General features: G+C 40.9%; 1 protein-coding gene across 2 annotated transcripts in view; it reads left to right on the plus strand.

Annotated features, from left to right (window-relative positions):
• LOC127651217 (E3 ubiquitin-protein ligase HECW2-like) overlaps window positions 1-15,209 on the plus strand; it is a 59,959-nt gene that overhangs the window by 40,544 nt on the left and 4,206 nt on the right. For both annotated transcript variants that reach the window (XM_052136949.1, XM_052136950.1), the window contains exons 22-28: window positions 454-606; window positions 1,689-1,787; window positions 2,718-2,847; window positions 3,307-3,453; window positions 13,959-14,073; window positions 14,617-14,702; window positions 14,787-14,899. In XM_052136949.1, the coding sequence (XP_051992909.1) occupies window positions 454-606; window positions 1,689-1,787; window positions 2,718-2,847; window positions 3,307-3,453; window positions 13,959-14,073; window positions 14,617-14,702; window positions 14,787-14,899 (843 nt within the window). The remainder of the gene's footprint in view (window positions 1-453; window positions 607-1,688; window positions 1,788-2,717; window positions 2,848-3,306; window positions 3,454-13,958; window positions 14,074-14,616; window positions 14,703-14,786; window positions 14,900-15,209) is intronic.

Here is a 15,209-nt window from a genome sequence, read left to right on the forward strand (position 1 = left end):
TCACATTCTGTGTGCAGCCCTTTTACCAAATGTTTTTAGCCCTTTTTTAAAATCAAGGTAACCTACTTTAAATATTTTGTCAAGATATTGATGTTTATTTAATGTTTATTGCCATAAAAGGAACAAAATCAAGCAAATCAGAGTTTGTAAAGCCATTGAAACGTGTCCTAAAGTGTTCATAAAAAAGAAATGGCATAATATTTAGTTTGACCTCCTGAAGTGGACATTCAACGTTTTCTATAGGTTAAGCACCTTCTTTAACTAACCATTTGTTGAAAAAGAAATAAAATGGACTTTATGAGTTTTAGGCCCCATTATGTACGCTATTCATGTGTTGAGTTAAAAATTAACCTTATTGATGCAAAGGTATCCAGTATATCTTACTAAGACTTGTTGAAACAGAACTTCAAGCTTATTTTTAGATCATCACCATTCATTCATTCTCCTGTTCAGACTGGATTACAGTGGCCCATCACGAGAGTTTTTCTTTCTGGTGTCTCGGGAGCTTTTTAACCCATACTATGGTCTGTTTGAGTATTCAGCCAATGACACCTACACCGTCCAGATCAGCCCCATGTCTGCCTTCGTCGACAACCATCATGAGTGGTAAGTGCAGACTTTAGTTACAGTTTCTTGGCCGCATGTGAACCTTGAATGCGTTTTTCAATATGATATTATCATTAAAATGTATATTTAGACGGTATTAAGGCCCCGGCACACTCACAGCAACATGCTTCTTCATTCTTTGCTCATAGCCAATATGAAGTTTGCAACAGCTGAGCAATGACATATTTGCGAACATTCTGACACCAGCCACACCACTGTGGGAGGCATTTAGAGGAACATTTTAATACGAGACCTCTCAAGACATGTAAAACATAAACCAATTGGCATTAAAATGTGTCATGCTAATTCTTTGAGTAGAATTCACACGAGATCTGGAAAAGTAGCTGATGAATTAAAGTTATATATGTGCAGTAGATAATGTTTAATGTCTAATGTTTACCTTTTGCATTTATGGCGCTAATGCGTGAACATTTTATAGCTGCCATTATATGCACCGATTACACTCTGTTATTGTCATTTATGATGATACTGGTACTACTGCAAAGATGGGTGTATAAAAGAGTATAAATGGGTAAAATACAGACAAAAGACTGATGATTAGATGTGTGAATGGCTTTCAGCTGCAGATGGCACATGAGTGAATGGGCACTTTTGAGTATTTGAGTAGAATTGATTTCTTTTGTAGATTTATTAAACAAAAAATCACTACGTTTCTATGTTAATAATTGTACAGATGTTGATAAATTTGCACCAGCTCGCTAATAACTCTGCACGCTGGTTACTGTTGACAAGATGTTGACTGATCTTGAAAGAACAGGAATTAGCTGTTGGCTTCTAAGTAGGTGGAGCTCCAGGTCACACCTACTGATGACTTGGACCAATGGCAGTAAGAATGTGTTTAGCAGCCAGTAAAAAGTTTTCCTAAAAGTATGCTCTTGAGAGCTGTTAAAAACAACTGAAACAAACTCAAAAACTAATTTTTTGGCCAGACTTTGGCCCGTGCCTGGGCCTAAACACATGAACTGTGTCTATGCGATATCTTTTAATGAAACATTCAACCAAACTAGGACGAATTTTGCTCTGTATTGAATGTTTTTTTTTTTATTATGTTGTGTTCTCAGGTTTCGCTTTAGTGGGCGTATACTTGGTCTTGCTCTCATCCACCAATACCTGCTGGATGCCTTCTTCACACGACCCTTCTACAAAGGTCTACTGCGAATGTGAGTCACAGTCACAATGGAAAATACCGAAAACATAACAAGTTTTAACACTTAAAGTATTTCTTCTTGTAGCAATTTTTAGGATTTAATTTTATTTATTTTTTTTAGAGCCATGGCCTATTGATTAAAACGTGCTCTGAAACAATTTTCGAATAGTTACAAATGAGCATTTAGGGGATGGAAACTGTTTATTTGCATAATTGATGACGTGTTATGAACATTAGGTCAATTGTTTCCACTCCTTTTCTGGATTTCTAAGATTTCTTCAATTTCAATATTGTTAAAATTCTTGAAACATAGCCCTGCTTAGTCGGAATTGTTTCACCCACAGCTCGTTGTTAAAGTGGGCCCTCACAATCCGTGAGAACTGTTTTGAACGCGGTTGATCTTAGGCACAGTATATAGAGGCAGGGGGAGTATGGTAATAGCCGTTTGAGCCCTTGTTATATGAGCTATTGCACTTCTATTCTGCAACATATCCTGGTTGCATTTAATAACGTAATGTTTAGTTGCTCTATAACAGCAAATGCTATCCTCCCCAAAGCAAGGAGGTCGTTCAGCTGCTGCATGTCACGAAGTGGGCTCCCTCAAGATAATGTGCATAACACAGTTGATGGAAACACACAATGTTTAGCATTTTCGTAATTATTTTTTTTTAGAAACGTGCATAAAAAAATGTAAAACATTTTGAAGGAAACCCAGCTACTGTAAATTAAAGTGGCAAAAAAAAGAGCTTTTAGTAGATTTTTTTACATAATTAAGGAGTTTAATTCAATATGTTTAACTCTGTTGTATTAATTTTCAATTAAACATTTTAAGATTATAATTGACATTTTTTACCCAACGTGAAGAAATGTAAGTGTGCTAGAACAACACTTTTCACCCAAAAAATATGATTTTGTGTCTTGTCGTTGGTCTGCGTGTGTGTAGTCTGTGTGAGCTGAGTGATTTAGAGTATCTGGACGAAGAGTTCCATCAAAGTCTTCAGTGGATGAAGGACAATGACATCGAGGACACGCTGGACCTTACTTTCACTGTCAACGAGGAAGTCTTCGGACAGGTCAGTGAGTCTCCATTTGTAATGTTAGTCCAGGCTTCTTGTGCCAAAATTTATGATTTAACATTTTCCACTTTCTCTGACACCTACAATTAAACAGGCTTTTTATGTATTGTACTGTATAAAACCAATTACATATACTTTTATATACAGTATGTAAATTACCTCCACAAAACAACACTGTCACACTGTTGTTAATCAGAGTTCAAATATGTTAATATGAAAATATGGGCAGTCATACTGCAAGTTTCGTAACATCATAGACTATATGATTTATGAATTACCTGGTTTTAGCTTGGTTTCTAAAGAGTTGTACATTGTCAGTGTTAGAGAAATATCTACTAAGAACATCAAACTTTTTTGCAAAAAAAAAAAATTTATTTCACATTATGTTGCTTTAAAGTTTTTAAAAATAATGTTAAGCACACATGAAACGGTTCTAAAAGTGTGTATTTATGTTAGATCACAGAGCGGGAGCTGAAGCCGGGTGGTGCGAACATCCCTGTGTCAGAGAAGAATAAGAAAGAGTACATTGAGCGCATGGTGAAATGGCGTATAGAGAGAGGAGTCGTCCAGCAGACTGAGAGTCTCGTACGAGGCTTTTATGAGGTACTCAAATCTAATCAACACTCAGGAAGCTTTCAGTCTGCAGTCATTATTTAAGAAAATTGCATTACTCGTGTCGTACTTGGTTGTCAAGAGATATTCCAGATTGTATATTTCAGATTTCCTAGAGAAAAATTGATAGATTTGGGTCATTGTGTAGTTTTGTTGGCAAATGCTTTTGAAAGAGGTCTTGCTAATTGTAACAGGAAAAGTCTCTGCTTAAGGGAAAGGAGGAGGCGGGAATCGGCTGAGCATTCAACGTAAATTTGAATGGTATAAAGAAACTGAAACATAACATAAAACACACAGACACTCTCACACACACAGTGGCTATGTGTGTCTCTCTCTCGAACTGGTGCCTCTGGCTCATCTTTATCCCCCTCCCTGCTGATTAGGACAATTCAGGCCCGGCCAGGCCCTCCTCCTTGTCACACTCCTCCACCGCCCGATTCAGGCTGAGGAAACCTCTGGCGTGATGTACTCCCTTCCTGGAGGGGAGGAGTTGCCCCTCTGGCCGTCCTTCTGCCGGCAGGTCTTCTCTGCCTCTTTGGAGCCCTGGGAGAGATGAGGGGAGGGAGAGGGGAGAGGGAAAGAGTGAGGGGAAGAGACAGAGAGAGAGGAGAGAGAGAAAAACTTGCTCGCCGGTCCCCGGACATGCCGTCGCCTGGTCCTCAGCCACTCTTCTGTCCTCTGGTGGACAACAGCCGCTCCTCCACTGGCGGACTGCAGTGAGTCCTCCATCCCCTGGTGGATGGTCATGGCTGCTCCACGTCCTTGGTTCCTCCGAATCCCAGCAGCCAGCAGTGACTCCTTTGACTCCCAGTGGACAGCAAGACTCTACAACAGCGCATCCCTCCTCCTTCCCGGGTTTCGGCACCAGTCTAATGGGAAAAGTCTCTGCTTAAGGGAAAGGAGGACAAGGGAACCGGCTGAGCAGTCAACGTAAACTTTTAACGATATAAATAAACTGAAACATAACATAAAACACTCAGACACGCACACACACAGCGGCAATGTGTGTGTCTCTCTCTCGAACTGGTGCCTCCGGCTAGTCTTTATACCCGTCCCAGCTGAATACGACAAGTCAGTGCAGGGCGTGCATCCTCGTGGCCTGGCAGCGCTTGTCCTCCTTGTCACACTAATGTTTGAAGAAAAAAAAAAATCATATAAAATCAAAAAGAAGTAAATGCAGTAAATGTACTTGTAATAGTTTACATCATATCACCAACATTTTTAATAATTGTTTGTTTGTAAATTCTGATGTCACTCCTCCAAAATGGGTTGATGAGAATTCTCCATTTAAAAAATGTAAATTGTTACTAGTGGTTGAACGATATATAACAGTGCCTGATAAATCAGCAGATATTTGGTATATACAGTGCATTCAGAAAGTATTCAGACCCCTTCACAAAATATTTTATATATTTTTTTTCACATCAATCTACACTCCATACCAAATAACGACAAAGCAAAAACCTAATTTTTGAAAACTTTGCAAATGTATTAAAAAGAAAAAACTGAAATATCACATTTACATAAGTATTCAGACCCTTTGCTATGACTCTTGAAATTTAGCTCAGGTGCATCACATTTCTCTGGATCAGAGATGTCTATCTTAGAGATGTTTCTACACTTTGACTGGAGTCCACCTGTGGCAAATTCAGTTGATTGGACCAAGCTACGAGTTCAAAGGAACTGCTTACAGACAGAGGCGTTTCCAGCATTGAAGGACATCCGGGGCTTAGCCCAGACCATTTTATTTTCACACTAGCAACCACTTCTCTGTAGTCCAAAGCTGGTGAGAGGGTATTCTTTGAGTTTTGCTCTTGCTGGGCCTGTTTCTACAGTTCCTAAATCTTCCATTCTAGTGCTATCCTCAACATCCTCTCTCCTCCCTGAATCATCTGTGATGCAAAAGAACAGATACAGCACATAACTTATTGCAAATCAGCTTGAAACAACTAATTCATCAAGTGCTACATATGTCAAATTGTAGACCAATACCATTGAAGAAAATGTATTGGGAAGAGCAGATCAGTGGGATTGCCCTTAGATCTATCATGATTCTTGAATTGTCATGTACATTACCATAAAGTCATCACAAAAGAGTTATATTATAGTGAGTAAAGTGAAGTAAAAAAATGTTTTTATATAAATTATTTATATTTTTTGACATAAATAGTCAAAATGATGTATAAGATACTAAGTTAAATAAATACATGAATGACTTTAGTCTAAGTTCATTGACACACCATGGCATCGAACTGTATATAATTCTCCATGTTCATCTGTCAAAATCCTTTCATTAGGATCATTGGGATAAACAATGTTTCACTTTTAACTTTCTCTAAAGTAAAGTGACTGATTAATTGTTACCAGTTTCCATGCCTGATTCTGGCACATCTTTGCTACCCTCAAAGTGTATATTTACTACAAAGTAATATCACAAAACAAGTCACACATACATTTTATGCTAATGCTTATTGGTTATCCTTAGAGAAAACAACACCTGATAAACAAGAAAATTATGCTCCGAACGGCACTCGAACCACGGTCTCCAGCGTGAGAGGCGAATGCGTTAACCACGAAGCTAGAAGCTATCAGTCAGTAGTGAATGTCTTGAAGGTTTAGCCCACTGTGGGTGAAAGCCAGCCAGATGATGATCTTTAGACTTTAGGGACAAAAACAAATGTGAATTCTTACCCACTGACTTCTTTTGGAAATTTTAGAAGCCTCATTTGCTTCATTTTTGCTGTCTTTCCTGCTAACTGCTGTTAACTCGCCACTAAGTAACGTAAGTTGATGTCAGCTCCTCCCCTACTTGCTGCATATTCAACAGAGAGGAAGAAACGGAGTCGCCCATAGGCTACCGACAGCAAAGAAACTTATTCTATAGGCTAGATTATGCCTATGTCTATATTTACAGGCTGTATGCAGTATGTGCAAAGCCAAAGCACAATGAAATAAGGCAACTTGTGATTTCGGGGGTTTACATAGGCTATTGTCCAGTTTCATATTTGTCAGTCAACTTTTCAAAATTCATTCGGGGCTACACTCAAAACATTCGGGGCTGAAGCCCCGGCAAAATCGGCTACCGCCGCCTCTGCTTACAGAGCTCAGAGACAGGCCTGTGTTGAGGCACAGATCTGGGGAAGGCTACAAAAACATTTCGGCTGCATTGAAGGTTCCCAAGACAGAGTGACCTCCATAATTCTTAAATGGAAGAAGTTTGGAACAACCAGGTCTCTTCCTAGAGCAGGCCGCCTGGCCAAAATGAGCATTCGGGGGAGATGGGCCTTGATAAGAGTGGTGACCAAGAACCTGATGGTCACTCTGGTTGAGCTCCAGAGATCATGTGTGGAGATGGGAGAAACTTGCAGAAGGACAATCATCACTGCAACACTCCACCGGGTCTGGACTTTATGGCAGAGTGGCCAGACGGAAGACTCTCCTCAGTGCAAGACACATGAAAGCACCTTAAAGACTCTCAAACTGTGAGAAACAAGATTCTCTGGTCTGATGAAACAACAATTGAACTGTTTGAACTCAATTCCAAGCGCATTGTCTGGAGAAAATAGGCACCGCTCGTCACCTGCACAATACCATCCCAATGGTGAAGCATGGTGGTGGTAGCACCATGCTGTGGGGGTGTTTTTCAGTGGCAGGGACTGGCAGACTGGTCAGGATTGAAGGAAAGCTGAAAGCAGCAAAATACAGTGATCCTTAAATGAAAACCTGGTCCAGAGCACTCAGAGTCAGGACAACAGACTGGGATGAAGTTTCACCTTCCAACAGGACAATAACCCTAAGCACACAGCCAAGACAATCCAAGAGTGGCTTAGGGACAACACTGGGAATATCCTTGAGTGGCCCAGCCAGAGCCTGGACTTGAATCCATTTGAACATCTCTGAAGAGACCTGAAAATGGCTGTCTACCGACAGTCCCCATCCAACCTGACAGAGCTTGAGAGGATCTGCAGAGAAGAATGGCAGAAAATCTCCAAAAATTGTGGTGTGTAAAGCTTGGTGCATCATACCCAAAAAGACTTGAGACTGTAATCACTGCCAAAGGTGCTTCAACTAAGTACTGAGTTAAGGGTCTGAATAAGTATGTCAATTTGATTTCAGTTTTTTCAGCAAAGTTATCAAAATCAGTATTTCGCTTTGGCATTATGGGGTATGGAGTGTAGATTGATGTGATTTGTTTATTTTTTATAAAACATTTCAGCATAAGGCTGCAACATAACAAAATGTGAAAAAAAATTCATGGGTCTGAATACTTTCTGAATGCACTGTGTGCATTCCTATATATATTCTTATATATATTTTTTATTTTTATTTTTTTTATTATTAATTTATTATTAAATTAGTTTCACAAGCCACGACAGCACTGAGAATCACCTTTGTGCATGTGAAGGAGTTGTCTAAGACATGTAAATGACGTTTATTTTGTTGTTGTGTGCCATTATGTTACCACACTTATCTGATTTCAGTGTCTCATTTAAACAATACCGCAGGCTCAGCAGACGCACATGATGTTTAAAGTGCTCTCATTATCCCTATCTCTCCTCAACAGTTCCCCATACATTTGAAGTGCCTTTTCTGAAGATAAAATCTTGCACAAATCCATTTCTTCCCATGAAGTGCTGGTTGATCTTCCTCTGAAGTACGTTATATAAGCCTGAATCCAAACTTGGTACCTTTTTCTCACCAATGTTGTTACCGTCAGTCCATGACAGTCACACAACCACGAGGTAGTGATCACGGCAGTGCAAACCGAAAGCAGTCAGGAGAATTCTGTTGAAACTTTAAATTCAGTGCGCATCAAATGCACTAGAGGGAACTGGTCGCGATTAATGTCATTTTCACTGTGCACTGTATGATTAGTTTTGGTCTGTCTTTTTGTGAGAAAATATGATTGTGTATGCACACAATACCATCCATTGTTACTGAATTACTGTGTGCACTGTTTATTCATATTTTAACAACTGCTTTATTTATATGGGATGACTAATCCGAAAAAAGGAGAAGCTGCTATCTGCTATCTAAAATGCATTAAAGTTTTGTGTGAAATTAGATCGTCTTGGTTACTGCCACACATGGAAGTGGCGCGTGGTAGGACCTACCTAGCGAGGGAGGAGTTACTACAAACACAGCGAACAGGGGGCAGAGGGTACTGCCCAAGGGAGTCGCGGGTCCGCCGACTGTGGAAAATACAGCACAGGGTGTAAAACATGATGTCGTGATGACAGATACCTGTGGAGCACCTATTCCAGTACAGAGTAGTTAGTACCCGTAGTGGGTCTGGTCGGGAATTTCTCCACTGAATTTGAGAACCAGAGGGCTAGGGATGAAAGACATCCAGGGAGTGCGAGTTTAGAGGACTCTCCTGGGAGAAAGAGTGCACGTGATCACCTCAGTGGAGGGGAAGCCATTCCGCATTACGGAGTTCTACGTGCTCGAACCTGAGAAAAAATGGGAAGAGACCGACTCAATCCTGAGATTATAGAATCTCGTAAAGGTATTGGGTGTTGCCCAGCCCACCGCTCTGCAGATGTCTGCTAGGGAGGTGCCATTGGCCAGTGCCCACGAGAACGCCACACTGCTCGAACCTGCAAGGGGGCGGGCATGGCCAGGGTCTGATAGGCCAGCCATGGCGCTGACGACTCAGTGGGCAACCTCTGTTGGAGACAGTGAACAAAGAGCTGCCCAGAACATCTAAATCTCTGTGTGCGTTCCACATTGGTATGCAAAGCACGCACTGGACACAGCACCGATAAGGCTGGGTCTGCCTCCTCCTGGGGCAGCTTCACTTGCAGGTTCACTACTTCTGAAGGAGTCGTAGGAACCATAGGCACGTAGCCCGGTCGAGGTCTTAGGATGACGTGAGCATCTGCCGGACCGGACTCCAGGCAAGTGTCGCTGACAGAGAATGCATGCAAGTCCCCAACCCTCTTGATGGAAGCGAGTGCAATCAGGAGGGCCGTCTTTGAGGAGAGGGCTCTAAGCTCGACTAACTCTAGCGGCTCGAAAGGTGGTATCTGAAGGCCCTAAAGGATCACAGAGAGATCCCATGAGGGGAACAGGCATGGCATGCGAGGGTTCAGCCTCCGGGTGCCTCTAAGGAACCTGATGATCAGGTCATGCTTCCCTAAGGACTTGCTGTCCACTGCATTGTGGTGAGCCAACATGGCGGCTATATAGACCTTCAAGGTCTCCTGCAGACATGAGAGCACTGACCCGACTGCACATCTCTGTGGGTCTCCAGATCGGGAAGAACACCAATACGTGAACAAGTGCCACTTCGGTGTGTAAAGCTGCCTGGTAGAGGGAGCTCTGGCTTGGTTGATCGTGTCTAGGACAGCAGGTGGTAGGCCATTTGGATCTTCCACAGCCCATCCAAGGGCCAGACATGGAGGTTCCAGAGGTCTGGGCACAGATGCCAGAGGGTGCCCCGTCCCTGAGAATGAAAGTCCCTTCTCAGGGGAATTCTCCAGGGAGGTGCTGTCATGAGGAGCGTAAGATCTGAGAACCGAATGGGCCAATAGGGGGCTACTAGTGTGACTTGTTCCTCGTCCTCCCTTGCCATGCACAGCACCTGTGCAAGTAGGCTCACTGGGGGAAATGCGCATTTGCGCAGCTGTGTGCCAGCGCATCTGTCCAGAGGGAAGCCTCCATTGGGGAGTACCAGAGCAGGCAGTGGGAGGTCTCTTGGGAAGCAAACAGGTGTGGAGTGTGGAGGACCACCTGGGTGTGGAGCCTCCACTCTCCGCTGAGCGTTCCCTGTGGTGACAGCATGTCTGCTGCCGTGTTGCGGCTGCCCGGGATATGAGTGGTGTGCAGCAACCTTAGTCCTGCGAGTTGTGACATGTGACAAGAGCGTACACCACCTTTGAGATTTATGTACGCCACGGTCGTGGGGCTGTCTGAATGGATCAAAACGTGCTCCTCTGCAGGGCAAGAAGTACAGCCAACAAATCTAGGCAGTTGAAGTGCCATCGTAGGCACGGTCATGTCCAGCAGCCAGCATCTCCTGAAACCGAGCTCGCTGCACCCCTCATATCGCCTTTATCACCAGCTGCGCCGGCCTCAATCCCATAGGAAGGAGGCGCGGCATGAGGGGCGGCTGAAGGGGCTTTCTCTCGGAGGAAAGAAACCCGCGACCGCAACGTTGCCATGTTTATGTTCGAGAGGCAGCTCTTATGACTGTCAGAAGCGCAGAAATATCTGCCGCATCCAGGAACTACACAAAGGCGGAAAGACATCTTTAAAAAGATGTTCAATGCCAATGTACACTCACCTAAAGGATTATTAGGAACACCATACTAATACTGTGTTTGACCCCCATTCGCCTTCAGAACTGCCTTAATTCTACGTGGCATTGATTCAACAAGGTGCTGAAAGCATTCTTTAGAAATGTTGGCCCATATTGATAGGATAGCATCTTGCAGTTGATGGAGATTTGTGGGATGCACATCCAGGGCACGAAGCTCCCGTTCCACCACATCCCAAAGATGCTCTATTGGGTTGAGATCTGTTGACAGTGGGGGCCATTTTAGTACAGTGAACTCATTGTCATGTTCAAGAAACCAATTTGAAATGATTCAAGCTTTGTGACATGGTGCTTTATCCTGCTGGAAGTAGCCATCAGAGGATGGGTACATGGTGGCCATAAAGGGATGGACATGGTCAGAAACAATGCTCAGGTTGGCCGTGGCATTTAAACGATGCCCAATTGGCACTAAGGGGCCTAAAGTGTGCCAAGAAAACACCCCCCACACCATTACACCACCACCACCAGCCTGCACAGTGGTAACAAGTCATGATGGATCCATGTTCTCATTCTGTTTACGCCAAATTCTGACTCCATCTGAATGTCTCAACAGAAATCGAGACTCATCAGACCAGGCAACATTTTTCCAGTCTTCAACTGTCCAATTTTGGTGAGCTCTTGCAAATTGTAGCCTCTTTTTCCTATTTGTAGTGGAGATGAGTGGTACCCGGTGGGGTCTTCTGCTGTTGTAGCCCATCCGCCTCAAGGTTGTGCGTGTTGTGGCTTCACAAATGCTTTGCTGCATACGTCGGTTGTAACGAGTGGTTATTTCAGGCAAAGTTGCTCTTCTATCAGCTTGAATCAGTCGGCTCATTCTCCTCTGACCTCTATCATCAACAAGGCATTTTCGCCCACAGGACTGCCGCATACTGGATGTTTTTCCCTTTTCACACCATTCTTTGTAAACCCTAAGAATGGTTGTGCGTGAAAATCCCAGTAACTGAGCAGATTGTGAAATACTCAGACCGGCCCGTCTGGCACCAACAACCATGCCATGCTCAAAATTGCTTAAATCACCTTTCTTTCCCATTCTGACATTCAGTTTGGAGTTCAGGAGATTGTCTTGACCAGGACCACACCCCTAAATGCATTGAAGCAACTGCCATGTGATTGGTTGATTAGATAATTGCATTAATGAGAAATTGAACAGCTGTTCCTAATAATCCTTTAGGTGAGTGTATATACTCTTTTAGAGGAAATATACTCTTTTACAGGACTATTTGCTCTTTAAGGAAACGCTGTCGGAGCACTCAGGTGCGTGGACTGCACTGGCGTGCAGAGAAGGGAGAAAGCCACTGGAAATGCGCCGTAGGATCCAACAGCAATGCTCTTAGAGGCCAGTGGAACAGTAGTGGAACACCAGCTTGCTGAACACACAAACGCTCGGCTCGGAAGATAAAATCTGACTAGACAGATGCACGATTACCTCCTTTTATACCCGTATGTCCGGGGGAGGGACATGCAAATTCTGTCTGCCAATTTCTCATTGGCCTTTTCTCAAGTTCAGAGGTAACCGAGGCCTTCAAGAAGGACCCCTAGTGTCGCTTCAATCGACACAAAGTCGAGTGAGTGACAGAAGGGGAAAAATATTTTACAAAAAAAAGAAAAGATTATTTCATTATTAAAGCAATTTTACGTACATGTCATTAACTGTGTGTGATGTGATATTATATATATATATATATATATATATATATATATATATATATATATATATACGAAATACATGTAATGGGATTACACATTTAAAATACAAAATATAAGTAACTGTATTCCACTACAGTTACAATTTAAATCATTGGTAATTAGAATAGAGTTGAAGCAGAAGAAATAGAAATATACCTTGTATAGAAATGCTATTTCTAGCCATTTTACATGCACGTTACCAGGTACGATCATATTTTTTTATCAAGAAAATTCACGTTGGATCATAATTCATTTTCTTCTAGTAAGACCTTTGATATTAGGGCAAAAATGTTATTCTTGATAATAATTTTTGTATTGTTTTCCGGTAAAAATATTTAAAAATCATTAAACAAGATCAATTTGATTAATCTTGTTTTAGAAACAAAACTGCATAAGATACTTAGGTTTTTAAGAGAATATTTTTAACATGTGTATTTTGTCTTACTGTACTGGCAGAGTTTTTTTATGTCATATTTTATTTGTCAAAACAAGTGAAAAACATCTAGCAGTGCTGAAGAAGTAATCCAAAGTATTTAGAATACGTTACTGCCTTGAGAAATCTAATGGAATACGTTACAAACTACATTTTACAGCATGTATTGTGTAATCTGTGGTGGTACATTTAAAAAGTAACCCTCCAAACCCTGTGTATATATATATATATATATATATATATATATATATATATATATATATATATATATATATATATAAATAAATGTTTTGAAACACTTGACTGAAATGTTTCTCACGATCTTAAAAATCTTTTGATCTGAAGGCGTATGCTTAAATGTTTGAAATGAGTTTTGTAGACAAAAACATAATTGTCCAGAATACATTTATTTAAAACTAAAACTTTACATTATAAAACTAAAATTTAATTAAAATTTTTTTTTTTTTTTTATTGATGACTTGGACCAAATAATTATAAAATGCAGCCGATAAGTGCCCAACTTAGATGGGAACTCCTTCAATACTGTTTAAAATGCATCCCATGATGATACATCAAGAAATTGATTGAGAACATGTCTGCAAATTCTAGGCAAAGGGTGACTACTTTGAAGATGCTAAAATATAACACAGTTTTGATTTATTTTGGATTTTGTTTAGTCACAACATAATTCCCATAGTTCCGTTTATGTTATTCCATAGTTTTGATGACTTTACTATTATTCTAAAATGTGAAAAAATAATATTAAAGAATGAGTGTTTCAAAACTTTTGACTGATAGTGTATAGACACTGTACATCGGTATTATATCTGCCTATGCTCCTTAGTTATCGACATCAGCCATTTCAAAAAGTTATCGGTCGATCACAAATCTTTATTGTAAAATATACCGCAGTATTTAACATAACTTTCAATGTCATTATTTCATAACAAAATTTTGAATTACAATATACATTAATTCCCTAAATGAACCAACAGAAGATGTTTTATGAGCTGTATGGTTTTGTTATCAAATTACTGATATGGGTTTCTGCTGCAGGTTGTAGATGCACGGCTGGTGTCAGTGTTTGATGCGCGAGAGCTGGAGCTGGTGATTGCAGGAACGGCAGAAATTGATTTGGGAGACTGGAGAAACAACACAGAGTACAGAGGAGGTAATGACAGACTGCTGGTATATTCACTACACCAGCAACAAAGCCTTTACATTGCTGTCCATGTCAAAAGAAAGATGCTGTTAAAGCATTTTAGATGTCAAAAGATGTTACAAATATATTCATATATAAAAAAGTACTGTGGCAGTACCATGGTAAAACTATGGCATCAGATGATAATACCATGTTGCTGAATGATTACATATATCCACATAAAATTGTATTTACATAGTACACCAAGGTACTTAAAAGAATACCTTGGGAAACGTCCAAAAACATGGTATTACCATAGTGAATGATGATAATACTAAGGTACTATATATTTATACACCATTAGGTACTATAGTGTTAATATGGTATTATGTCGGCCCCCAAAAAGTTTACTTTTATATAAGTGTAATTAGAGGTATGATGTAACAGTTTCACTGTGTTGAAATGTAATCAGCTCAATAGACTGTAGTGTTTTAATGTGTCCATTTGCCGTTTAGGTCACTTTTATGGTAATTCTTGGTTCACCAGATGTTTATTGGTTTTTCCTCTGTCCAGGTTACCATGACAACCACATTGTGATTCGCTGGTTCTGGGCAGCAGTGGAGAGATTCAACAATGAGCAGAGACTAAGACTGCTTCAAGTGAGTGCTGAACGAGAACTTGTAAAAAGACAGAATACCGTATATGTTCTTGAGTTATGGCTGAATGTCTCCATATTGTTTCAGTTTGTGACAGGGACATCAAGTATTCCGTACGAGGGTTTTGCCTCCCTCAGGGGCAGCAATGGACCACGGCGCTTCTGTGTAGAGAAGTGGGGAAAAATCACATCTCTGCCCAGGTAAACTGAACCTGTATTTCAACTTCAGGTTGCAAATTAAAATTTAAGTCACATTTTTGTCAATGTGTTTAACTGTACCTGTAAAGGGATCAAGCTAACCTATGAGGGGCTGAATAGGCCATAATTCAAACTTTACCTCTCACATACACACAAAAAGCTCGCACATTCACCATTTTTACCTCACATACACACAAAATGATCTCTCATTAACACTTTTTTTTAACCTCACACATAAAATCCTTGCAGTCACAATTTGTTACTTCACATTTTCACAGATTGCTCTCATATTAAAACTTTTTACCTCACGTAC

The sequence above is a fragment of the Xyrauchen texanus genome, chromosome 11 (genome assembly GCF_025860055.1).
Source record: "Xyrauchen texanus isolate HMW12.3.18 chromosome 11, RBS_HiC_50CHRs, whole genome shotgun sequence".
Taxonomy (NCBI): domain Eukaryota; kingdom Metazoa; phylum Chordata; class Actinopteri; order Cypriniformes; family Catostomidae; genus Xyrauchen; species Xyrauchen texanus.